We start from the raw sequence: 27,348 nt of genomic DNA on the forward strand, positions 1-27,348 counted from the left end.
TGCTGTTATTGAAGTTGTTATTGGTATTGCGACAAACATTTAAATCAGGGTTTTCACAAAATAGTGCTGTGATGAGTGACTGATGAGAGATCGATCGCATGTTTGATACTGAGAGCTGTTGGAAGGAGTGAAACAAAGCGTGCATGATTGCTCAAACTGTTTCTAAAGCTCCACCCATTGTCTGATTTTCCCGACTCACATTACATTAAGTATAACCATCAGATTTGTGTTTGCATGATTATTTGTTGTTTAATTTGTTTTGTGTAACTGTACAGCAAGTAAGAATGACTACTGTAATGACTGTTGAAAATGGGCACCTTAAAATTCATCCACATGTAATTCAAAGACATTTTTAAAACAAACCGACAAGTTAATCTAAATTACAGAATGTCTGACATTTTTTAATTTGCAAATGCTTAGAATTGCTAGCAACTCACCCTCCAGTTCCCGCAATGTCAACTTGGAGGGCTGATTAAGTGCTTAATTATTAGGGTAGCAGTTTATGATTTTGTGCATGATGCTGAAAAAAGATTGGCCCTCGATCAAGGCACGATCGACCAATCGTCAATCCCAGCAATAGTTGAATAGTTGTTTATAATTGCTTTTGGATCTTTCAAGATAATAAACGTATTTGGACTTTCATCTTGGCCAGAAAAGCAGAAAAGTATGAAATGACCTACCTGTTAATCTTATATTCTGATTTGGATTTTCTTTAATGGAAAAGTAAACAGTGTTTCAGTTTCTATTAAAATTGATTACTTTTGTAGTTTGTTTTGATGCTTGTGTTAATATATATATATATATATATATATATATATATATATATATATATATATATATATATATATAAATTTTTTATTTATTTATTTATTTTTATATAAAATTATCCTTGGTTTAAAACAATCTGCCAAAATTACTAGTGCAGCCTGTAATGTGTGTTTAGATATTTGTCATCTACATGCCCAGTAAAAACGATGTGTGTTACAGAAAGTTATGACAGCATTACCACTACAGTGAGATAATATGAAGTTGAATAAAAGGAGAAATTGTTGGTAAATTGTCAGCACAGATGTGTAAACATGGAACTGAATCTGCCAGTCTATCTGCTAAAATCCTGCTAGCAAAAGAAGAAAAAGGCAGCTGTAGAATTGCTGGCCTACAGGGTTTAGCAAATCTGGAAATACAATCCCCCAGTTTCAGATGCTAGAGCTCCTCTGTTACAGCCCACTCACTCACTCACTCACACACACACACACACACACACACGCTCCAAGCCAACTGACAAAACACGTATCATCATATATACCAGGTTATGCAATAGAGAGAAGAAAATGCATACTCTCACGGATGTCCATGCAGTTAGACATAATCTTGCATTACTGCTGGCTTGCATTTATTCAAATTCATTTTTCATTCTACAAAGAGACAGTTTTCAGATCTATTGATGTTTGAGGATTTGTAATGCTGCACAGACTTTTTCTCAAGATTTTCAATGTGTCTTCAGGTGTGTTTTCAAAGCACCTCATCATGAATGCAATCGAATGAACTTGGAAATTGTCCTTTTTTTAATGTGTGTGGTAAATAAGAAAAGAACATTTGAGTATTGATTGTGGGAACAAGGAATCTGAATTGTTTTATTAGATCCAATTTCCCAGTCAGCCGTGAATCAAACTAAATAGATTTTTTTTCTACTGGTAGACTCAATAGCAGGGCATTATCATTGGTCATGCATGGTAGTAAAATGGATCTCAAGTCCTCAACTGACCAACCCCTAGAACTGTGAGTTGACAATGGGGGTACGCGAATGACATTCTGAGATTTACCGTTCTTTCAGTTTCATCACAGTCTACAATAACATTCAAACCCAGTTCATGTATTTCTCACTGGCAAAAATTATTTTGTTTGCCTTCTATTGTAGAAACACCAAAATGGTTGTGTCAAAGGTCAGAAAAATATGTAATGAAATAACCCGATATTTTGCTGTTAAAAAAAATGCATTTACTCATGCTTTGTGCGTCACACAAGTATCTTTTTTCGTCAGCCCAGTGCTAGGTGACGTAGCTTAGTGATAGCAAGTAAAATCCAGTTTAAAACGTTATTTTTATTTGAGGTTAGATGCATAGGGAGATTTGATTCTGATGGTATAAGTTCATAAGCTTTGATGACCGGTGTCAGACATTCAGCAGCACCAAATAGTTTTCCACATTCACACACAGTAAGTTTCAATCACATTTGCTCGCATGGTAGAGACCTGTTTTTACATTGTTGCATGATGTTTTTTTCAGCAAATGAGTTCAACAGTGCCAAATTTGACATAAAAAGCACCTTGAGCTGACCGTGCAATTGCACAGATACTTAACCTCAATGCTCGAATTCGGCCGGCAATGCCTGCAATGATGCTCAATTCCAGGCATAGAACCAAACACTATTCTTTCAAACCGCGATGGGGGGAGTTTTCAAGTTGTGCATTTATATCATATCTAGCATTCCCATCTCAATTGGTAAGCCATTTATTCAGTATACATATATGATTAATATAACATGTTCAAAACATTTACAAATATAACATGTTTAATATAAGGGAGTTGTTTTACAAAGATAATTGTGTTAAACAGACATATTTTCAAATTACCTTGTGTGAATTGTATCTATGCATTTGAGAGGGGGTACATGAAAGGATGTTGAATGTTTGAAGGGGTACGTCACAGTAAAATGTTTGGGAACCACTGCCATAGAAGATGGTAGTACAACTAAATGCTGCTTATAGCTAGTAACAAAAGGCTGGACACAGTGGTATACTAATGATAAAAGGTGAAGTCTAAGGGCCCTATTTTATGAATGCTAGCACTAAGCGCAGAGTTATGCCATAAGTCATAAGCGTGACGTCAATGGACATGGCCATGAAGTTCTGGTATTTTTGTGCAAGCATGAGTGAGTTTGGCAAAATCGCATGCGTAAAGTGCTAATCGGGTCAAGTGCAATTTAATTCAGAGGTTCTTCTCAGGTTTTTGCAGTGTCTACATCCTATTATATAGTCCATTCCCTCAAGCACCAGTGATATAAACAAAGACCGCACATTTATATGAAGTTTTGGTAGTATAAATGGACTGTATGCAATGAATTAGAAGAAAAGAAATATGGACTTACATTATTACTTGCATTAACCTTGTTGAATGTGACACGCTCCTTGTATATGCATGGAAAATGTGGTTCAGGATATTGAATTATAGAGAATGAAAGTTTTATTCATCATTTTCATATTCAGACACACAAATTATGGCTAGGATTAACTGTGATTGTATCGGAATGCACTTTTTCTATTGGTCGATTTTGATTAAATGAATTTATTGAAACACGAACAAATTAAAATGTAAAAAATTTCTAAATTCATATTACACCTCAAACGAAATGAAAATATAATCAAAATAACAAATTGGTAAAAAAAAATCATACCAAATCCAAACATTTTACCCTCTCCAACTTCTTCCACTGGCCCCTTTTACAGTGACTTAAAATTCACTCTATGACAACAGGTGTAAAAATACCAATACAAATTTTATCAACTGTAAAATATAATGATAATAATTTAAAAATAAACCATGACCTATAGATCTCATACATTTTTGCTCCCACCCACAGCCACATGTACTTTGGACTGGCACAAAAATTGCACTTAAAATTAGCACAATTAGCACGAAATTGGATAAGACGTTGCACAAGGTCATAGCGCATATCGCACACTCAACATATTATTACTACATGTAGGACTACATGTTTGCATTCCAGTTAAGAACAATAATGTAATGTCATGTCGGACAAGGCGGTCAGAGTATTTGGGGAAACATGTTTATTTTTTCTAAATCCGCTTGTTGTCTCTAATGGCATATAAATTATGCACTTCAAAGTCATATGGATTACTTTTTAGTGCTTTTTGTCATTTTTGGAGCACACCAGCCACTAAGCATTTACTTTTATTGTATGCAGCAACAACAACAAAAAACATTCAGGATATTTCGCTAAACTTAGAACTTTGTGTTTTTGCTAAACTACTAAACTACTTTTACCTGAGAGAAATGTCTTTTCTTCTACCTACATTTTTGCTTTAATCTTTGCATCCTTCCTCTGTGAGAGGGTTTTTTGTCCTATGCAGATTAATCACAGTTCCTGACACATATCAAATTATTTCGGCCCAGACAGGTGACCTGTCAAAGAGCGTTATCCATCCTTTTTTCAGACCCAGCTCACAGACGTTTGAAGATTCTACTATGCTTACCATTTGACAGCAATGATTTATAATGTCACAGTGACACCTGTGAAGTATGAGCTACCTCACATTATAACTGCATCTTTCTCCTCTCCTCCACTTGAGGAGTATGAAATTCATTAGCTGAATGGTTATAACGAGATTAGGAATGTGACGTAATGGATATCAATTATGATTTATTCAGTCTGGTTGCGTGAGAGAGCTGCAGCTGGATCTCTTGAATTAGAAGAGGCGTGAAAGCGTATGTGTTTGAATGTGGTGTTTGTGTGTGTGCTTGTGTCTTTACATGGAAGCAGCTCATTCATTTGAAGACGCTTAGAGAGCCACTCTACTTCCTGTTTTTAGGGCTTATAACTGATGGATGACAAATTTGGTTTCACAGTTCATAAATTAATCATTTTATTTTTTATAGTGGTTGTTTAGTTGGTATAAATGTTTGTTGTGTTCTTATTATTTCTGTTGTGTCAAAGGGTGTATTTTCCAGTGTTTTAAAGGGCTTCTTGTCAGATACATGCAGGCGGGATACAGATAGGAACCTATTGCTTTCTTTCATTCATAATGTTTATTTGACAGGACCCCATTTGAAAAACTCATTTTGCAGCTAGGTATGTTATGTATATTTTCTCCTGTATTGCATTGTCTCCTTCCTACTTTTTCAAAATTTTCTGACTTTTCTTTTTCATTCTTGTTCATTCCACTCACTCTCTTGAACACACACACACACACACACACACACACAAGCACATAAATAGCTGTTTCCTGTTCCCCTTATTCTGTATGTATCATGAGTTGTGATAGACTTCTGTGTGTCTCACGAGTCTGATGTTTCTGCCTGCCTGATTTTAATGTGGATTTAACGTCTTAGCCATGTAGGGCTCAGCATCTGACAGTTCCCTACACTGAAAAAGTGAACATATGCAATTGTTGCTTGTTATAAAACATCACTTTGTTGTATGAAGTAATTTTACAAATATTAATGCTTTGACAGATTGTGCATAAACATTTTAAAATTAAATGTTATGGTAATAAGTTACACTCAGACAGCATGGGACTCTAAATCAAACATTGAGTGCCTTAGACTAATTGACGTGTGTGTTATCCAATACTCTATACAGCAAATGTAGTTTTGCCATGTGTGGCGTTCGAAATATAAAAAAGAAAGTGAAGGCGCATTATTCTATATTATGATTCAATAAATCGAAAGCCATCACATTATAATCTAGCTGCATTAAGTGTGCACGGTCGAGGGATGAGCATCCCTGTGACAGAGTGTATCTCAAGCCAGTTGCAGTTTCAATCTCTCCCTTAGATCGGGACATTCACGGAACTCATAGAAGAGGTGCTGACCGCACAGATAAATGCCAGTTTCGGAGTTTGTAGTTATTTACATGATCTGCTTCTGTATTATTTTACCTTTAATAAAGCTATAACCCATTAAATATAACTGTATATAACAAAAATTTGCCTATTTCTGGGTTGTCTTGGCAGTTTTATTATGGTTTCTTAGATTATAAATACATGTTCAGCACAAATTATTTCAATTACTGTAAACTTCTAACTTTAAACATCCATTTAAGTTCAGGTATGTCATTTTCATGGTTTGTATTCAAAAAGGGGGTGTGTATCAACAGTTTAAGGGTAGTTTCATTTATCTGCCATGTTTGGCTAAGACTGGGCCTTTTGTGTTAGATTCCCAGTTTTTTAGTTTCATATTCTCCCTAATAAAGTATATTTGTCTTATGACTCTGCATGTGGGTTCATTCACATATTGTGACATGTCCGTCCTTCTGATGCACAATCCCCTTTGAAATCAATAAATTCGCTGCATTCTCGGACGCAGCTTTTACTGTAGTGTGTAGGCGCCTTCAGTCCCATTTGCGGATACCATACAAATTAATGGGGAGAGCTTGTTTTCAACCTTCCTGTTGCAGCCTACAGAAGAAAGTGTTCAATGGGCTTACATTAAAGTGAAAATGTGATTTGACCTTATGAAAAAGATTAACTTATTTAGCTTCAGTTTATTGGCCCTCTGTAAAAAAAAAAAAAGACAAATTATTTATGTTTTTGTGCATAAAGTCACCAAAAATGAAGTATTTGAACCTCATTATTAAATACAAAATGAGGGGAAAAACTGCAAAAATGTCAACTTTCTGAAAAAAAGAACCCTCCCTTCCACTAGGCTGGATACGGGCCTGCAATAGTATATCTACGCAATGCACACAATAACAACATAACCTAAAAACATTATATGAGGATTCAACAATGATTGGATAAAATATACTTTATTAAATATGAAACTTATATGCTTTTTTTTTATTTTTATATGATTTATTTATTGAATTTTTCACAACAACAGACACAAACACAAAAAATAAATAAAATAAAACTACATAAATAATAAAAAAATAAATAAATACATAAAAACAATACAAAAAAATCAATACAAAAACACCAACACAAAGTCCTACACCCCACTAACAGGTTTAGTACAGTATATCATATACTACCGGAATGACCAACACTGATAGGGCAGGGTGGGTGGTCAGTCAGTCAATTGGGACTGCCTCCAGCTGCAGAGATTTAACATGCTCTAAGAAGGGTAACCAAATTCTTGAAAATTTAACCATGGAACCACGAAGGCAGTGTTTAATTTTTTCCAATTTAACAAAAAATAAGGCATCTTTTATCCACCGAGTAGGAGAAGGGGCATGAGGACCCTTCCAGTTCATCAAAATACAACGTCTCGCTAGCAGCGTAAGAAAAGCTACCAACTCAGCGAAATGAGATGGCAACGAATGATCAGGAAATAGTACTCCAAACAAGCCGATTAGTGGAGAGGGATGGATATTAACAGAAGTGATAGCTGAAAGCGAATCAAAAACAGACTCCCAGAAAAAAGATAAAGCAGGACAAGTCCAGAACATGTGAGTTAAATTAGCTGGTTCTAGATGACACTTGTTGCAGCTTGGATCAATGTCAGGGAACATGCGGGCTAATTTACTTTTAGACCAGTGTACTATGTGAACAACTTTACACTGTAAAACTCCGTGGCGAGCACAAACAGATGACGTGTGAACACATTTCAAAATCGACTGCCATGTCTCTGTCTCTATCTCTATATTAAGATCCCTAGCCCAAGCAGTCCTCAGACTATCAGAAGCCAAGGGGTAACATATGAAAAAGGTGTTATATATCGTGGAGATGGCCCCTCTTTGATAAGGGTTAATATTTGATATGGTATCGACAATGGTGGAGGGTGGGATCAAGGGGAACCCCGGAAAATGCTTACGGACAAAGTCCCGGACTTGCAAGTATCTGACAAATTGGGACCTTGGTAAGTTAAAAACTTGAGTCAGTTGTTCAAAAGAAGCGAATGTACCATCAATGTAAAGATGCTTAATAGAAATGATCCCGTGGTCCACCCAGGCCGCAAAAGCCTTATCAATGCAAGAGGGAGGAAAGAGGGTTTAAAGTGCACTGGGCATATAAGAGGTGTTGACAGTAAAATAAAATGGCGCTTGAGTTGACACCAGATCTTAAGACAGTTTTTAACTATAACATTACTGGAGAAGGTTAAAGGTGAAAACGAGAGAGGAAGACACAGAAGAGACATAAGCGAAGAGCTGCCACATGAGGCCTCCTCAATCTTCAACCAGGGTGGAGGCTGATCGCTGGAACAGCACCAGAATAAAATGTTACGAACATTCGCAGCCCATTAATAAAACAAGAAGTTAGGTAGTGCTAAACCCCCCAGCTCCTTCGTTTTTTGTAAAATGCCTTTCTGTATTTTTGGAGTTTTTCCATTCCAAATAAATTGAGAAATAGAGCTATCTAAAGAGTGAAAGAAACGCTTCGGAATAAAAATTGGTGTGCATTGAAAAAGATATAGAAATTTAGGCAGTACATTCATTTTAATACAATTTATCCTACCCGCAAGAGAAAGAGGCAATAGAGACCAACGATGAAGATCTTCAGTCAGTCGATCCAACAGAGGAGAGAAATTACATTTAAACAGGTCAGAGTAATTCTTGGTTACGCAGATGCCCAAATAATTAAATTGATCTAATGATGTTTTAAATGGCAATTTTGAAAGAGGGTATGCTACGGCTGCGGAATTTATAGGCAAGAGTTCACTCTTCTGAAGATTCAATTTATACCCCGAAACTGGCCCAAATTCCTTCAGTAAAGCTAAAACTTGGGGTATAGATCTGTCTGGCTCAGAGATGAAAAGTAAGAGGTCGTCAGCGTATAAAGACAGTTTGTGCACAGAGCCCCCTCTTATATTGCCCATCATCTGACTAGATCTAAGGGCCACTGCCAATGGTTCAATAGCAATGGCGAACAATAAGGGGGAAAGTGGATAGCCCTGCCGAGTACCACGTCCAAGGGAAAAATAATCTGAATAATCATTGTTTGTGCGGACACGAGCCAAAGGAGAAGCATAAAGAAGTTTAATCCACGATATAAATTTACAGCCAAATCCAAACCTTATTAATGTATGGAACAAATAAGGCCACTCCACACGGTCAAATGCCTTCTCTGCGTCCATCGAAATAACCAACTCAGGGGTGGAAGACGTTGAGGAAGAGTACAATATATCAAATAGATGCCTGACATTATGAAAAGTGTGCCTACCCTTGACAAACCCAGTTTGGTCTGTAGAAATGATTGAAGGCAAAACAGCCTCTAGACGCCTTGCCAGCATCTTAGCTAATATTTTAACATCCGCACATAACAAAGAAATAGGGCGATAGTTACTACAGAAAAGGGGATCCTTGCCTTTCTTCAATAAAAGTGAAATGGTGGCCTGTCTTAAAGTAGGAGGGAGTATGCCGCATTGTAAAGATTCGTTAAACATATTTAGCAGTAGTGGGGAGAGTTTATCTGCAAACGCCTTAAAAAATTCAGTAGGAAAACCATCAGGCCCTGGATTTCCCATTCTGCATCGAATGTAACGCATCTTTAATTTCATCTACTGTAAAAAGGTCATCCATCCTAGAAGATGTCTCGGGGTCAATGGAAGGAATGTTTAGGGGCCTAAGGAAACTATCCAACTGAACCTCTTCAGATGAACACTCAGAAGTGTATAACAGAGCATAAAAATTCCTGAATTGGTCATTAATAGTTTGAGGGTCAATAGCTGTGCCATTGACAGTATTAATTTGTAAGATATGTTGAGCCGAGGCAGATTGTCGGATTTGGTGAGCCAATATTTTGCCTGGCTTATCTCCAGACTCATAATAACTATGACGAGACTTAAGTAATGCTTCTATTGCCCCGTCGGCAGCCAAAATATCAAATTCAGACTTTTTAGTAAGCAATTCTTTGATTAGTTCAGGTTCAGGTGCGTCCTCGCATCTGGACTGCAGGTCAGCCAATTCCCTAGAGATAGATATACTCCTTTCAACAGTGAACTTTTTCCGAAAGGCGAGTAAGAAATGATCTCTCCACGTAAATAAGCTTTGCATGCCTCCCAAATTGTTGATGCTGACACGTCCGAATTAACATTAGTAGAAATGAAAATATCAATGCGACTATCAATGGTTTTTATGAAATCCAGGTCAGTAAGTAGAAACGAGTTAAAGCGCCATGGGGATCGCGTAAAGGACACACCAGGAAATGAGATATCCACTATGATAGTAGCATGATCTGAAATAACTATAGGACTGTAGAAACAAGTGTTAACAGAAGAGAGCAGCTTGTTGTCAATGAGAAAGAGGTCAATTAGAGAAAAAGTACCATGTACGGGAGAGAAAAAAGAAAACTGCTTATCACTGGGATTAAAGAAGCGCCATACATCCGAGACTGCATACTGCTCCATAAAAAGTTGAATAACTTTAGATGATTTAGATGGAGAGAGGGGCTTATTGGATGAGCGATCGAGTGAGGGATCAAGACAGCAATTAAAGTCTCCACCGAAAATAAGGTGACTAGATGCTATATCAGGAATTGAAAAAAGAAAGTTTTTATAGAAATCCTCATTATCCCAGTTTGGGCCATACACATTAGCTAACGTCAGAGTAGTGCCAAAAATTTTCCCTGTAACAATAATAAAGCGACCATTGGGATCCGATATAACTTTAGAGATGGACAGAGGTACTGACTTATGCACTAAGATTGCAGTCCCACGTGCCTTACTAGAAAATGAAGAATGGTAAAGTTGGCCTACCCATCCTCTACGAAGTTTAAGATGTTCAGATGGTTTAAGGTGGGTTTCCTGCAAAAAAGCAATTTTAGTGTTTAAATGTTTTAAGTGATCAATCACTTTATTGCGTTTCACAGGTGAATTTAGCCCCTTCACATTCCAGCTGGTAAACCTCAATCCACCACTAGATGCCAACTTGGCATTATAATTTAACATAGAAAGGATATATTAGAGGTGATATAATCCAACAAATTTGCACCCATGACAGATTCCCAGCAGCACAAAAGAGGGAGAAGGAGGTAGCACACAAAATTGAGAGAGAAGAGAGAAAAAAAAAAAAGAAAGAAAAAAAAAGCACAGGAAAAAAAAAAAAACACACAACAACTAACCCCAACCCGGTTGCTGTAGCGAACAACAACAGCAACGAACATAATTCTGATACAACGATCAGCGAGAATTACTACTTCCCTATAGCAATCGCCCTGCCCCCACATACAAGTGCAATTAAACCTAAAGAGGACAAGTTAAACCTTATCAAACATCTCGAGTAAAACACATTGAAAGAAACAAGGCTTGGTTGGATTTATGAGACCAGGGAGGCCCATATAATAGACAGCAAAAAAGATAATCAAACAGCATTCACCTTACCGCAGGCGTACGGTTCAAGGATGCATGTTATAAAAATCAAAATATACAAAACTTAAAAAAGGAGGGTACCGTAACATGCATTTACCGTCCGTAAAAAGGCGAAGATTGCGATGAGACAGGAAAATGTCTGCACCGCCATAGCAGCATCGGCCGCAAATGCTCCAATGTAGTGACATCAGAAAGTGTCAATTGGCATGCTTACGAGTTCGTGTTTAAGTCCTGGTCCTGAACGAATTTGACAGCATCTGAAGCGGACTGAAGCCACGTTTTATCCCCGTTGGGTAGAGTGATGCGCAGTCTGGCCGGGTAAAGGTATCCACGCTTGTATAGCTCGGCCATAGGACCTCTGTACTCGGCGCGCTGCTTCAATACGTCAGGGCTGTAGTCGTCAAACAGACGAATCGTATGGCCTTTATAAAGCAGGACACCCCGTTTGCGAGCCTCGCGGAGTACCGCGTCTTTAACTTGGAATCGGTGGAAACGCAAGATAACAGGCCGCGGCCTTCCTCCCGGAGCCGGCTTAGGAGTGAGGCTCCGATGCGCACGATCTAACTTGGTGGGCGAAGTGAGGACCTCTGTGCCTAGAACATCAACAAGTAGTTGAGAAAAGAACGTGGATGGACGAGGACCTTCAATCGATTCGGGTAAGCCTATAATCCGAATGTTTTGGCATCTGCTGCGACCCTCCAAATCAGCTACTTTGAGTTTGAGCAGATCATTGTCTTTCTGCAAAGCGGAGTAGGCGCCCTCCAGATGCTGAAGTCGTTGGTCAACTCAAGTGGCGTTACCTTCCAGAGAATCAATGCGTTGCCCGTGATCAGAAATGGTGGAATGAATGCTGTCCAGTGTAGATGCAAGAGACTCGAATGAGGATTTAAAATCAGCCGAAAGGGCCTCTCTGTGTTCGTCCAGCAGTGAGCTAATGTCGGCCATGGAAATGCTAGCCGTTGAAAAACACTCCTTTTCTTTTTCTGCGTGTTTTCCTTTAGCCTTAGACATGATGAAGTGGACCGAGCACTTACAACCAGGTTATTAAACTTTTGTTGACACTATAAATAAAAATATGAAGGTTTGACAAGAAAATTAAAAATGAAACAGCAGGCTGAGTGCGCGACTACTCTGCACACCTCATAACCGGAAGTCTCGAAACTTATATGCTTAATTATCCAATATAACAATTACAAGAAGTCAGTTTCAGAAGTCATACATAATAGTAAACATTTCACAATAACTATACTGATAGCGCACTAGTAATGACAACTGTACTGATAGCCATGACCAACCAATGTAAGCTTCAACAACCCTACCAGATAACATATCCAAGCATTATAACAGGTAAACAACTTCGCCAAATGGAAAACAGATAAACATCCATCCAGATTGCCACGATGCTGTCCTGAATTGTGTGACAGTGACTCACTGAACTGAACAGAGTAGTTTCTCCAGCCGGAACATGAGACAGCCGATACTTCTTTCCTGTATTTACGGACATGACATAATGACGCAAGGATTAACAACATAAACCAGTAATTTCGCACCAAAATCTTACCCGACAGCTCAAAATGCAAATAAGTTTTAGGCTTACCATAACGAATCGATGTAAGGTAAGGGCATTGTTTTGAACACTGATTGTTTATGTACTCAATCAATAATGGCAATTTGTTCATTTTTAACCCAAGAATCTTATGTAGTGCAGCTTTAAGGTAAGCAAAATATTTATCTTTAAGTCAAGAAAGCGTGTTGTGCGTGTTTACAAATGAGGTGCAAACATATAATGTTCTAATAGCCCCTTTCCCACATGAATGAATGAATGAACATTACATTTATGTTGCACTTTTCTGACACTACACTCAAAGAGCTTTACACAGTGAACAGGGAATTTCCTCAACCACCACCAGTGTGCAGTATCCACCTGGATGATGCGACGGCATCCATAGTGCGCCAGTACGTTCACCACACACCAGCTATTGGTGGGGAGGAGAGAGCGGAGTGATAGAGCCAATTAATGGATGGGGATTATTAGGATTATTATTATTTAACATCTCATACAAAGGTCCCGGTACTTAACCCTTAATAACTTTCTGCATGAGAACTTTCCCTCTTGCATTCGCACATAAAAGAAACCCCTTATTGATGTCTTCTGGCGTTAACCATTTTTCTCCTGAAGTTGTTTGCACGCACGATTTAACAACAACAACAACAAAATCAACAACACTGACAGAGGACACCTGGATTGGAGCTACACTTTTGTTTGGACTGTTTTAAACTAATTCTGGCTGCATCAGAATGTATAGGCAGCTGTCTTACTGCCTAATCAGTTAATGGCTAAACGACGGTGTTTGTGAATGAATGGAACTCTTATGGAAACCGATCTCAGAACAGTTTGAAAAGCACCTTATTTTCATCATACCTCTTTATACAGCCTCTGAATTTAGCATTTTCCAGTTTTCGGATGCAGTCTGTGTCTTCAGGTTACAGTATTTACACTGGGTGCATGAGCCGTGAATGCGGTGTCCCTGAAGCTCGCAGTGAGGGAAGAAATGCGGCGTGCTGCCTACCACGCAGCACACACTGAACTATAAATGTATTTATCAACACAATCTTTTACAGTAAAGGCTTTTATGACTTTAAATATATTACTGTACTGAACTACTCATTCAATGCCTTAAAGATGTCTTTATGCAAATTAACCACGCAGTAACAGGCACAAAACTCTTTCCTAATGTAAATTAGAATTTATGATGGTTAAATTTATGCTAGATTTAAATTACCCATTCGCGATAAACATCATGTCTATGCTTTTTTCACCCTGGGATAACAGACAATGTTGTATTCCATGAATCACTTTATTTTCAGTGTAGTTACACAGTACATATGCAATGAAAACTCAACCTGTTGAAGTCACGCAGCAACTCTGCTCACCCCTCGCACACACATATTTGAAACAGGCGATACATTTAGAATACTTTGTTGGTTCTCTTACGAGAGGTTCTCTCGTATTGCGTAAGCTAGCTTACGCTACGGGAAAGATTCATCTTTTCTGAGATATTGAAGCCAAAAAATTATCCTTAATTTTGTATCCATTGTCAACGCAGTGCAGCAGCTGCATACCTTGAGCGGGCTAGCTAGCGAGCTCATTGGTTGCTCTGCGGCAACTGCTGCAGCCTATAGACGAACTTGAGTGAACTCGCGTCCAATGAGAGGGGCCCGCGCCGTCACTGTATCAAAGCCCGCCAGAATGGGCATGGCTAGAGCGCATATAAGCGTAAGTTCGTAGGCTGGAACCCTGATTTTCATCTATTCAGCAAAGCTCTTCGCATCTCTGAACTGCAGAAGCCGCGTCACCGTTCGAGGGGCATTTTGCAAGCTTGGACAGCGCTCGAAGAAGCCGGCCGTCTTCGCCACCTTCAGCCATCCTGCGAGCTACGCCATCCAGCGACGTATCCTTTTTAGAGCAAGCTAGTTCCTCAGCGAACTTCACAAAAAGAGCAACGAGCGTCTTTTTAAAGATGCCTTGCACCACCTGCGCCTCATGCCGCGCCCCTCTCAGCGCCGGAGACCGCCACCTCATCTGCGCTCTCTGCCTGGGACTGGAACATGCAGAGCTCACCCTCGTTAAGCACAATAAAACAGGGCTATTTGCTACAGTTCGATCGCCGCCCTCCCCACTTCAGAGTGCGGCTCGAAACTACTGTGAACACGGAAGCAGCCTGCATGCTTCGTTCAGAAATGTGCAAAAGGGCCATAGAGAGAGTGCCACCTTCTCTGAGCGAGTCGGGGTTTTACAGCCGTTATTTTCTTGTCCCCAAGAAAGACGGCGGCCTCAGACCAATATTAGATCTCAGGGTTTTGAACAAGGTGCTCGCAAAAAGACCGTTCAAAATGCTTACAATCAGGAAACTCCTCGCGCATGTGCGCCAGGGGGACTGGTTTATTTCTCTCGATCTGAAAGATGCCTACTTTCAGATTCAGATAAATCCCCGTCACAGGCCATTCTTGAGATTCGCCTTCGACGGCCAGGTTTATCAATACACCGTCCTTCCGTTCGGCCTGTCTTTAGCACCCGTACTTTCACGAAGTGCATGGATGCGGCGCTCGCACCCCTGCGGAGTCAGGGCTTGCGAATTCTGAACTATTTGGACGATTGGCTGATTTTGGCACAGTCACATACGGAGCTTCTGTCTCACAGGACAGTTCTCCTCAGTCATCTGAACAGTTTGGGTCTTGCAGTCAGTTGGACCAAGAGCTCACTACAGCCCAGTCAGGCAATTTCCTTCCTTGGAATAGAACTAGACCCCATGGCGATGACGGCTCGCTTATCTACACAGCGCGCGCCGTGTTCAGCGACTAGCCGCGTCCTTTCAGATGAACAGCCTCGCGCCTCTGAAAAAATTTCAGAGAATGCTAGGTTACATGGCCACAGCCGCAGCAGTACTTCAGGTGGGTTTACTGTGCATGCGCCCGCTTCAGCATTGGCTAAACACCCGCGTGTCTCGCCGAGCTTGGGCCACGGGCCGCCAGCCGATCAGAGTGACTCAGACCTGTATCTCAGCTCTGCAGCCCTGGGCAGTGGCCGAATGGTATCAGCGGGGAGTGACGATGGGAGCTGTATCTCGCCGAAAAGTCATCTCGACAGACACGTCCAACACGGGTTGGGGCGCGGTCTGCGAGGGCTCTCCGGTTTTTGGCCTATGGTCAGTTCAGGAAAAGCTCCTTCACATAAATTGTATGGAAATGATAGCGGTCGAGTACGCGCTCGTGCGCTTCCTCCCAGTCATTCAGGGTCACCACGTCCTGGTCCGTTCGGACAACAGATCTGTGGTATCCTATCTAAACCGTCAGGGCGGTGTCAGATCCAGGAACCTCTTCCATCTGACAAAACGCATACTGAGTTGGTCCCAGTGCCACCTGCGCTCGCTGAGGGCGACGCACGTGCCAGGCCACCTGAACGATGGCCCAGACAGACTGTCCAGAGACAATATTTCCCCAGGGGAATGGTCCCTGCACGCTCAAACAGTCCAGAAGTTATGGAGCATATTCGGCAGAGCAGAGATAGACCTCTTTGCGTCAGAAGAGAACTCTCACTGCCCAGTATTTTTCTCAAAAGCGAGGACGCGCTGGCCCAGGACTGGCCCAACCGCCCGCTTTACGCCTTCCCTCCCGTCTCGCTATTGCCACAGGTAATGCAGAGGATCAGGGAAACACGTCACTCGGTGCTCCTCATAGCCCCGCACTGGGAGAATCAGACATGGTTCCCGGAGCTTACGCAGCTGTCACTGACAGCCCCGTGGCCCATTCCAGTGAGAGCAGATCTCCTCTCTCAAGCTCGCGGCACGATCTGGCATCCCCACCCAGAGCGCTGGGCGCTGCACGCGGGGGTGATTAACGACTACCTGTCGCTTTGCCAGAAGGAGTAATAAACACTATCATACACGCTAGAGCCCCTTCCACGAGAAGACTCTATGCGTCCAAATGGTCTGTGTTTTCAAAATGGTGCACCGACAGAGACCTGGACCCACGGACATGTGGGGTGTCGTCACTGCTCGTGTTTTTACAAGAGCTGCTGGATAAGGGCAGATCCCCATCCACGCTCAAAGTGTACGTGGCGGCCGTCGCGGCGTTCGCTGAACCCCTGCACGGCCAGTCTCTGGGAAGAAACGAGCTGGTCATCCGCTTCCTCAGGGGAGCTAGAAGGATGAACCCCCCGCGCCCCCCATCGGTTCCTATCTGGGATCTTTCTGTAGTTCTCGAAGCTATGAAAGCCCCCCCTTTCGAACCACTTCAATCCGTGGATTTGAAATACCTTTCACTCAAAACCGTTTTTCTAACTGCCCTGTCATCAGTTAAACGTGTGGGAGACCTTCACGCACTGTCTGTCAGCGCTGCGTGTCTTGAGTTTGGACCAAGTGACTCCAAGGTCATTTTAAAGCCTAGACACGGCTGTGTCCCCAAGGTGATCGGTACTCCTTTCAGAGCACAAATCATTTCCCTATCGGCGCTGCCAGCATCCGATAGCGAACGCGACGCCAATCTCCTTTGCCCAGTCAGAGCACTGAGATTGTATACTGCACGCTCCGACTCTTTCAGACGCTCTGAGCAGCTTTTCGTTTAGTTCGGAGGGCACACCAAAGGTTTCGCCGCCTCGAAACAGACACTGTCTAGATGGATAGTGGACGCTATTGCTGCCGCGTACACGTCAAAAGACCTACCATGCCCGTTAGGCATTAGGGCTCACTCCACTAGAGGCATGGCCTCCTCGTGGGCATGGTCCAGCGGGATTTCCATTCACGACATATGTGTGGCAGCGGGCTGGGCTTCCCCCTCCACCTTTGTCAGATTTTACAATGTGGAAGTGCCCGCCCTGCAGGCAAAACTACTAGCGGTTTAATACGCTACAGCTCCCCTGGTCCACACAGACCGGCACCGCCGCTCTGTCTTTCCCTTCCCACTATGTGCTTATGTATTACACACATACTGGCCCGCACTCTTGCCGGCCAAATATTATTCCCCCACTCACAAGGGTTCCCGTAGCGTAAGCTAGCTTAAGCAATACGAGAGAACCTCTCGTAAGAGAACGAATCGGTTACCTAACGTAACCTCGATTCTCTCTAGATGAGGGAACGAGTATTGCGTAGCCGGCCGTGCTCGCGCCACGAGCGACTTTCGCTTCATTCAATGAAAACCAGGGTTCCAGCCTACGAACTTACGCTTATATGCACTCTAGCCACGCCCATTCTGGGGGCTTTGATACAGTGATGGCGCTGGCGCCTCTCATTGGACGCGAGTTCACTCAAGTTCGATCTATAGGCTGCAGCAGTTGCCGCAGAGCAACCAATGAGCTCGCTAGCTAGCCCGCTCAAGGTATGCAGCTGCTGCACTGCGTTGACAATGGATACAAAATTAAGGATAATTTTTTGGCTTCAATATCTCAGAAAAGATTAATCTTTCCCGTAGCGTAAGCTAGCTTACGCAATACTCGTTCCCTCATCTAGAGAGAACCGAGGTTACGTTAGGTAACCGATTCGTTTTATGTTATTTCTGTTAAGGTAATTGGAAAATTAGTGTAGTTCTATAAACTGCAGGCTTGCAGCTTCAAGTTTGTTTACTCTAGGTGGCTGCAGACTTCTTGTGTTTCTCATTGCTTTTTGCTTCATACATGTTTGACTACCTCAGAATCAGACGTTTTTAACATTAGTATAAACAAAAAGATACGCAGGCAGATAGATAGATGAGTAGACAGACAGGAAGAATGTATATCTCTCTGGTCCATGTCTGGTCTCGGTCTCTGTCTGTCTGGTGGCAGATTTGAGCTCCTCTCCTCTCTTAAATGGTGTTGTAATGGAGACTCATTATTGCTATGGATACTGCTGAAAGAACTGCGATAACTGACCTCTCTTTGCACCATAATTACCAGCCTTTTCATAAAGTTCAAATGTCAATTATGGTCACCTCTCAAACTCCTCCTAGCTCTCTCATTCTCTCACTTTCTTCCACCTCTGATAAAAGATGTGCCCCCCCCCCGGGAATGTGTTCTCATGCTAAATATTTATGCAGTAAATACTTGAGGAGATGAATTTAGAGAGCCCCGACCACTCATCAAGACCTATTAACCCTCTCTGAATGTGATGAAATGATTGCATAATTGAGAATATGATAATTAATCTCTGTCAATGCAGAGCAATCATGAAATATGGAACATTATTGTCCCAGCCGCCATGAGTTTTTCGTTAGACAGGATTGACTTTCCAGCATCTCAGTTTATTGCAGATTGTTATTTTCAAATCAATTTATATGTGTTTGTGGTGGGTTTCAACTGTTCAAATATTCCATCCAACATTTTATTAATATGAAAGGATAGGGCTGAATAGTTCCCAGAAAATAAAATGATTCATGATTCAAGTTACTTTGAAGAACTTCTTTAATAAAATGCAGGCAAATCTATGGTTTTCTACTTTTTAACCAATTATGATGCAAACAGATAATATGCTAATAGAATAAATGTGTGTCAATGTGTGTAATAAAATAATAGTAACAATGTAATAACACAATTCTTTGAACAGCATCTGTCTTTCTGCTTTTCCTTTTTCTTTCATATAGGACACAGAGATCCTGAACACTGCTATTCTGACTGGACGACGTGTTTCCATGCCAGTAAAGGTTGTTACCGTGGAGCAGGATGGAACGGTGAGAGAGGTGGATGACCCCGTGACCTGCATCTCCACAGATGAGGATGTCCTCAAAGTAAGAGCTCACCTGTTTTCTCCTCTTTATCTCATACTGCCTTCTACATTTTTTTGCCCCCCCACTCTCCATCAAAAGATCAGACAGGTGTTACATTGTTGGTAGATTTCATGTCACAAATCACTTGAAGCAACAGACTCTAGGGTGACTCAGGGAATCCCAGGGTAGAGGCAGAGAGGAGACTAATAGTCAGGAGGGGGAACAGCAGGTGCCAACGAAAGGCTGTTTTCCCCCCCCAAAACCCTTTTCTTTTTCAGGATGTCTTCACAAATGCACATGCACACAAAACAGAACTGAATAATAGGCTCAAAGACAAATACAAAATCTGTCACATGAAACAACCAAGCAGAGGGAAATTAAGACACAAAATGAAGGAGAACAAAACCAAGAACAATGGAGCTAAGAGGATGACAAATACTGATGTAACAGTAGGCAACATATCAAAGAGAAGCAAACCAACCACGTCATACCAGTGTGATTATTTACTCATTTATTATTGTGTCTTATATTGAACTAACTACTCCATTCTACTGACAAAGTATGACAGCCATCAAAAGTAGCCTTGTAGTATTCTGATTAAATAATATACTTTATGTCATCCCAAATTAACTGGGGAAATATACGTAAATGCTTTGTCCTTTGATTTTGGTTGATGAAGTCTTTTGTTAGTGTAGTGCATTTTATGTGTAGTTTAAGAGAGTGTTGTCCCTCCTTTATCCAAGTTGATAAAGGTATTACTCAATAAGGAGTATCGCAGTCCGGCTGGAAGCTTATGGCAGGTAATTTTAGTGAACTCCATCCTGAGCCCATGGTTCTGGCAGTGGCTCATAAAGAATCCCATGTATTTGAGTTTGCATCAATTCATCTTCTTTGAAGTCAGAGTCTTAGTAGACTGAAGTGAAGTCTGGCTGGCACATGCTGCAGTTGGTCATCATCAATCAATGACACAGTGGGCATCAGACATCAGGCAGGACCAGAGATGGATCTGGCAGGCTCTGGTAACCTTGGGATATAATCCTGATGTTTAGACAGGGAAAGCAATAGAATACAAATAGCATAGATGCCATTCAATTTAAAGCAGGGTTAAAGAATAAGTGAAGTGTTTTCAGTTCCGCCAGACCTAACTAAACCAGAGTGTTGTGTATTTTGATATTATCTGTATTGTTAAGAGGCCGGAGCTTTGTGATTTGTAATGAGCGCGATGGATTATAGCTTGACAGTAGGTTACTTAAGTATTTTGGAGCTAGACCATTCAAAGCTTTGTAAGTAATTAACAGAATTTTTTAATTAATTAGAAACTTAACAGGTAGCCAATGTAATGGCAATAAAATGGGGCTGGATAATCATATTTCTTGGTTCTAATTAGCACTCTTGCTGCTGCATTTTTAACCAACTGAAGTTTATTTATTAAACCTGCAGGACATCCACCTAGTAATGCATTACAATAATCTAGTCTTGAGGTCATGAACACATGTATTCGTTTTTCAGCATCAGGAACTGATAGCATGTGTCGTAACTTGGTAATATTTCTGAGGTGGAAGAATGTAGTTCTACAAATATTGGAAATGTGTTTTTCAAAGGTTAGATGGCTATCAAATATAAAACCTACATTTTTTGTTGTAGAAGTTGACATTACAGTACATCCATCAAGAGTCAGACTATATTTTAGCATCTTATTTTCTTTTAGGATTTTGTTCCAATAATTAGTACTTCTATTTTATCAGAATTGAGTAGAAGGACATTTCTAGCCATCCACTCTTTGATAATATTTATACACTTTGTGAAATTTCGTTGGGTTTTGAAGAAATATATAGTTGTGTATTGTCGGCATAACAGTGAAAACTAATTCCATGGTTTCTGATTATGTCTCCCAGGGGAAGCATATATAGGGATAATTGAAAACCGATCCCTGTGGCTGTCCATACTTAAACTTTAATTTGATCTGACAGTTCCTCATTACACAGACAAAGTGATAGTGCTGAGAAATAGGACCTAAACCAAGCTAATGCCTGTCCAAAAATGGCAACATAATTCTCAAGCATTAGCCAATTCTCCTGGATCAAGCTGTGGCTTATTGATAACTGCAAGTATAAAGTTTCTTGGTACAAACCCTAAGGATAATGAGGAGTTAATAAAAGTTCTGAGATTACAGGAAGCACCTCTTTTAGAGTTTAGTCTGTATTGCATCTAAAATACATGTTGTTGATTTTCTTGTTAGTTAGCTCTTCCTGACCTATAACAACAAAGGATTGAAGTTTATTTTTAGTGTTCTGGGTTGCTGTGGCAGATGGATGCGTAATTCCAACTGTGGCAGGGTGGAGGGCGGGGCAGGGTCGTGATCCTACACACCCGGTCCCGTATTAGGCTAATTATGCCTCTGTAAACGATCTCTCTCTCCCGCACGATCCCCTGCAGTCGACCTTTATCCCTCATGGAGGCATAATTAGCCTAATATGGGACCAGGTGTGTAGGATCACGACCCGGCCCCACCCTCCGCCCTGCCACACCAACTTTGTTTCTGATTATTTTGATTTTATCAGTAAAGAAATTCAGAAACTCACTACTACGCTGTGGTGGAATATCTGGTTCAATAGAGGTTTTATTCCTAACCAATTTAGCCACAGTACTGAATAAACACTTAGGATTGTTATGGTTATTTTCTATAAATTTGCTCAAATTTGCAGATCTGGCAGTTTTTAGAGCCTGTCTGTAGTTAGAGGTACAATCATTCCATGCACCGCAAAATACCTCAAATTTTTTTATTCTTCCACTTACGCTCCATTTTCCGAGCTGCTTTCTTGAGAGCATGATTGTGATTATTGTATCATGGTGTATTTTCTCTTTAACATTCTTTAATCGAAAGTGGGAGACACTATCTAGAGTGCTAGAGAAGATAGTATCTGTATTTACTGTGACAACATCAAGTTCTTCTGAACCATTGAGTATTTGAGACAAGTCTGGAAGATTATTAGTGAAGCTATCTTTTGTAGTTGAAAGAATAGTTCTTCCTAAATTATAACATTCATTGAGTTCTAAGCGCAGCTTACAAGAGACAAGATAATCTTGAGATGTGATCGCTATGCACCAGAATTTCTATATTATCAACATCAATTCCATATGACAAAATCAGATCTAGCATATGATTTTTGTGATGGGTTGGACCTGTCACATTTTGTCTAACCCCTACAGAGTTGATAATATCAATAAATGCTAATCCCAGTGTATCATTTTTGATACCTATTTGGATGTTGAATTCACCAACGATTAAAGCTCTATCCACAGCAACCACTAGATCTGACAGAAAATCGAATATTCACGAAGGAATTCAGAATATGGCTCTGGGGCCAGATTCATAAAAATATTCTTATTTTTAGAGTTCTTAGGATAAATTATAAGAAGTTCGTAAGAAAGTTTTTCTTGAAAAATTCTTAAGTTCTTGAATATTTTCTTAAGAATTAAAAGACAGACTTTGACAGGCTGCTCATGGGCTTGCCTTTTCTAATAGCCTACAACACATTCAATTCTCCAACACTGGTCTTTTGTAGCAAGCACCTCGCGCTCAGTTTTTTAAATGTAAAGTGCATGAGATGTATTAGTTTAATGTCAATAACGTCATAGTAGAATTTACTTGCTGCTAACAATTTGATATCTTTTAATTTGACATGGAGGAACAGAAAATAAACAAAATCTACAAGAGCTGGATGTTATTGTTGAGGAAATTACTGCAAGGAAAAAGTTCAACATAAGAGGCGGGTAAATGGGAAAAGGTGGCGGAGGCTGTCTCCACTGTGCCCAGCTCCAATAGGGATGTGGATAAGTGGGAGGAAAAGAAGGTCTTAACTTTCTAATGTTATAATTATTATGTGTCTATGAACTCTAAATATTGCAGAAAGAGAAAGCACTATATGCAACGCATCCACTTGAATTAGCATTATTGGTCACCACATTAAGAAGCTTAAAAACAAAATGTATTGTTTGAATTTGTTGAGAACATTTACATGGTGTACAAGCTGAAAATAAAAATAATATTAAACACAAAATAGTCAAACTTTTGTTTTGGTCTAAAATCACATTTCTACATAAATAGCCCATTGCGACTTGAGACTCAAACCCAGTAAATTAATTAATCATCTTACCTTTTAGGATTCAGGACAACTGTGAGGTTATCCTAACTTTAAGATGTTATTTACAATGATTTTTATGAAACAAAATTCAAGAATTTTAATGCTGCTTATGCTCTTGATTAAAAAGATAAGAACTTTCTTAAGAAGTTTTTCAGGAAAATAAAATATTTGTAACTTTTTTTCTTAAGTTAGAAATTAAGAAGAATTTTCTTAAGAACGTTTAGTGAATCTGGCCCCTGGTGGTCTATATACTGTTGCAAGAACAAAAGATGACAAAGACTTTTATTTATATCTGATGTCACATTAAGCATTATCAGTTCAAAAGAATACAATTTATATCAAGACCTTTGAGTAACACCGAAAATATCACTGTAATTGTAGTATCAACTGCTCCTTGACCTGAGCCATGAGATAATAACTGAATCTTTCTATTATTCCCAATGTAGCAGCAATTTCCATTAACATGCAGCAACATGTGGTTTAAATTCAATCAGTGCCCAGTAACGATGAAAAACTAATTCCAAGGCTTTAATGCAACGTTGGACAACAGAGTGTGTTATTAAAGGAATTACAGGGCTCTCTGTTTTGTTTGTGTTGTGGTAGAGTATAAAAAGAGCATCAGCAGAGGAAGAAAATCTGTTTAATGACAGAAACATGTGGTGGGGAAATTGCAGCAGGTGTACTTGTCTGCTTGTTGTGTCATAAAGATGGTGTGTTTGACCTCCGGGTGATGTGCGTGGCAGGTGTAAACAGGAAACATGACAGCATCGCACTGAAAACGAGATACAGAGGTGCACAGTCAGGATAATTTTGACTACGCAAATTTTCACAAGGCCAACGTATTCCACCTTTATTTGTTCAACATGAAAGTAGAATAGGAAATGGGAAATGGATTATAGTAGAAAATACAAAATTAATTTTACTGCGCCAAGCACATACAAATATACAGTGGGTTTAAAGGTCTATTTATGAAAATGCTTCTATTTTATTTGATAATTTATTACATTTTCATTACAAATTTTACAGTAATATCACCATTATAATTTGCGTGAAAAATTGACTCAGTCTACATTAATTTAGTACACTCGGACGTTTTGCTGGACATTTTAGTTGGAGGCGCTGCTGTGTTGTTTAGATGCGCTACGAGACGCAGGCGAGGGAGACGAGCTGGCGCGCTGGTTAAACTCCGTCAGCGCGGCGTTCGCACAGCGCTGCCGAGCATTCATCACACAAATCTCCGCTCTCTTCCCAACAAAACGGATGAACTACATCTCCTCACACATACTAATAAGGACTTTTCAAACTCTGCTGCACTGTGCTTCACTGAAACCTGGCTGAGTGAAGCCATTCCGGACAGTGCATTACATCTGCCGGGCTTCCAGCTGTTCAGAGCGGATCGCATCGCGGAGTTAACAGGGAAAACGAGAGGCGGTGGAACATGCTTTTACATCAACGAAAGTTGGTGTACAGATGTAACAACACTAAAGAGGATGTGCTGTCCTAATCTGGACGCGCTCTTTATTAACTGTAAGCCGTTCTACTCGCCGCAGGAGTTTTCTTCGTTTATTCTGGTGAGTGTTTACATTCCTCCTAACGCGTCTGGGAACTTAGCGCTGCAACAGCTGGCTGATCAAATCTCAGACACAGAACATCAATACCCGGACTCAGTCATTATTATTCTTGGGGACTTTAACAAAACAAATCTCACACGCGAACTGCCCAAATACAGACAGCACATTACATGCCCCACCAGAGACAGGAATATACTGGATCACTGCTATACAACATTAAAGGATGCATATCGCTCTGTCCCACGTGCAGCTTTGGGTCTCTCTGATCACTGTCTGGTTCATCTTCTCCCGACCTACAGGCAGAAATTAAAATCAACAAAGCCAGTTGTAAGGACTATAAGGAGATGGACTATTGAAGCAGAGCTGGAACTACAAGCCTGCTTTGACTGCACTGATTGGAGTGTTTTTGAAGCTGCAGCTACAGACCTGGACGAGCTTACAGATACTGTTACATCATACATCAGTTTCTGTGAGGATATGTGCATCCCTACTAGGACATTTTTGTCATTCAACAATGATAAACCATGGTTCACAGGGAAACTCAGACAGCTTCGTCATGCCAAAGAGGAGGCTTACAGGGGTGGGGATAGAGTCTTGTATAATCAGGCCAGGAACACACTGAATAAGGAAATCAGAGTGGCTAAAAGAAGCTACTCTGAGAAGCTGAAAAGCAAGTTTTCAACTAACGACCCTGCATCAGTGTGGAGTGGCCTGAAACAACTTACTAATTACAGGACTCCTACCCCCAACCCTGTGGCGGACCAACGACTGGCTGACGACCTGAATGTGTTTTACTGCAGATTTGAAAGGCCCGATTACACACCCCACATGAACTCGGACCGTCATTTCACACAACCATTAACACCTCCTGCAACCCCCCTCCTCCCCCCTCCTGCTACACTACCTGCACTCAAGATCTGTGAGGACGATGTGTGCCGTGTCTTTCGGAAGCAAAGGACAAGGAAGGCTCCAGGACCAGATGGCATCTCACCAGCTTGCCTTCGTTCCTGTGCTAACCAACTGGCCCCCATCTTCACTCAGATCTTCAATAGATCACTGGAGCAGTGTGAAGTCCCATGCTGCTTCAAACACTCAGTTATTATCCCCATCCCTAAGAAACCTAAAATCACAGGACTTAATGACTACAGACCTGTCGCCCTGACATCTGTGGTCATGAAGTAATTTGAGAGACTGGTGTTGGCCCACCTGAAGGACATCACTGGACCCTTTCTGGACCCCCTTCAATTTGCTTATCGAGCAAACAGGTCTGTGGATGATGCAGTCAACATGGGTTTGCATCATATCCTGCAACATCTGGACAGACCGGGACATACATAAGGATCCTTTTGTGGACTTCAGCTCGGCTTTCAACACAGTCATACCAGATATACTCCGGACTAAGTTAAACCAACTCCCTGTTCCCACCTCTACCTGTCAGTGGATTACCAGCTTTCTGACGGACAGGCAGCAGCTTGTGAGGCAGGGAAAATTCACTTCCACCACCTGTACCATCAGCACTGGTGCCCCCCAGGGATGTGTGCTCTCCCCACTTCTCTTCTCCCTGTACACCAATGACTGCACCACCAAGGACCCCTCTGTCAGGCTCCTGAAGTTTGCAGACGATACCACTGTCATCGGTCTCATCCGAGATGATGATGAGTCTGCATATAGAAAGGAGGTTGAACGGCTGGCTTTCTGGTGCAGTCAAAACAACCTGGAGCTGAACACGCTCAAAACAGTGGAGATGATTGTGGACTTTAGGAGGAACACCCCAACATTGTACCCCCTCACCATTCTAAACAGCACTGTGGCAGCAGTGGAGTCATTCAGGTTCCTGGGCACTACTATCTCACAGGACCTGAAGTGGGAGATACACATCGACTCCATTGTGAAAAAGGCCCAGCAGAGGTTGTACTTCCTTCGCCAGCTGAGGAAGTTCAACCTGCCACCAGTGCTGCTGAAACAGTTCTATTCAGCAGTCATTGAGTCTGTCCTCTGCACTTCAATAACTGTCTGGTTTGGTGCAGCTACGAAATCAGACATCAGAAGACTACAAAGGACAGTTCGGTCTGATGAGAGGATTATTGGTTGCCCCCTGCCCCCCCTTCAAGAACTATACACTTCCAGAGTGAGGAAAAAGGCTGGTAAAATCACTCTGGACCCCACTCACCCTGCCCACTACGTTTTTGAACTGTTGCCTTCAGTTTTTTCCCTCAGGCCATCCATCTAATGAACAATTAAATTGCCCCATTGAGCAATAATTATGTGCAATACACAGTTTAATTTTAATTTTAATTTATATTATCCAACATATCCACTTCTGCCATTACTTACATTGCTCTGTACATAATATAC

At 41.0% G+C, this 27,348-nt stretch overlaps 1 protein-coding gene across 1 annotated transcript in view; it reads left to right on the forward strand.

Annotated features, from left to right (window-relative positions):
* LOC127626776 (transmembrane protein 132C-like) overlaps nt 1-27,348 on the forward strand; it is a 329,864-nt gene that overhangs the window by 273,103 nt on the left and 29,413 nt on the right. Inside the window, exon 5 of the mRNA XM_052102808.1 lies at nt 19,155-19,298. Coding sequence (XP_051958768.1) covers nt 19,155-19,298 — 144 coding nt within the window. The remainder of the gene's footprint in view (nt 1-19,154; nt 19,299-27,348) is intronic.

The sequence above is a fragment of the Xyrauchen texanus genome, chromosome 3 (genome assembly GCF_025860055.1).
Source record: "Xyrauchen texanus isolate HMW12.3.18 chromosome 3, RBS_HiC_50CHRs, whole genome shotgun sequence".
NCBI classification, from domain to species: Eukaryota; Metazoa; Chordata; class Actinopteri; order Cypriniformes; family Catostomidae; genus Xyrauchen; species Xyrauchen texanus.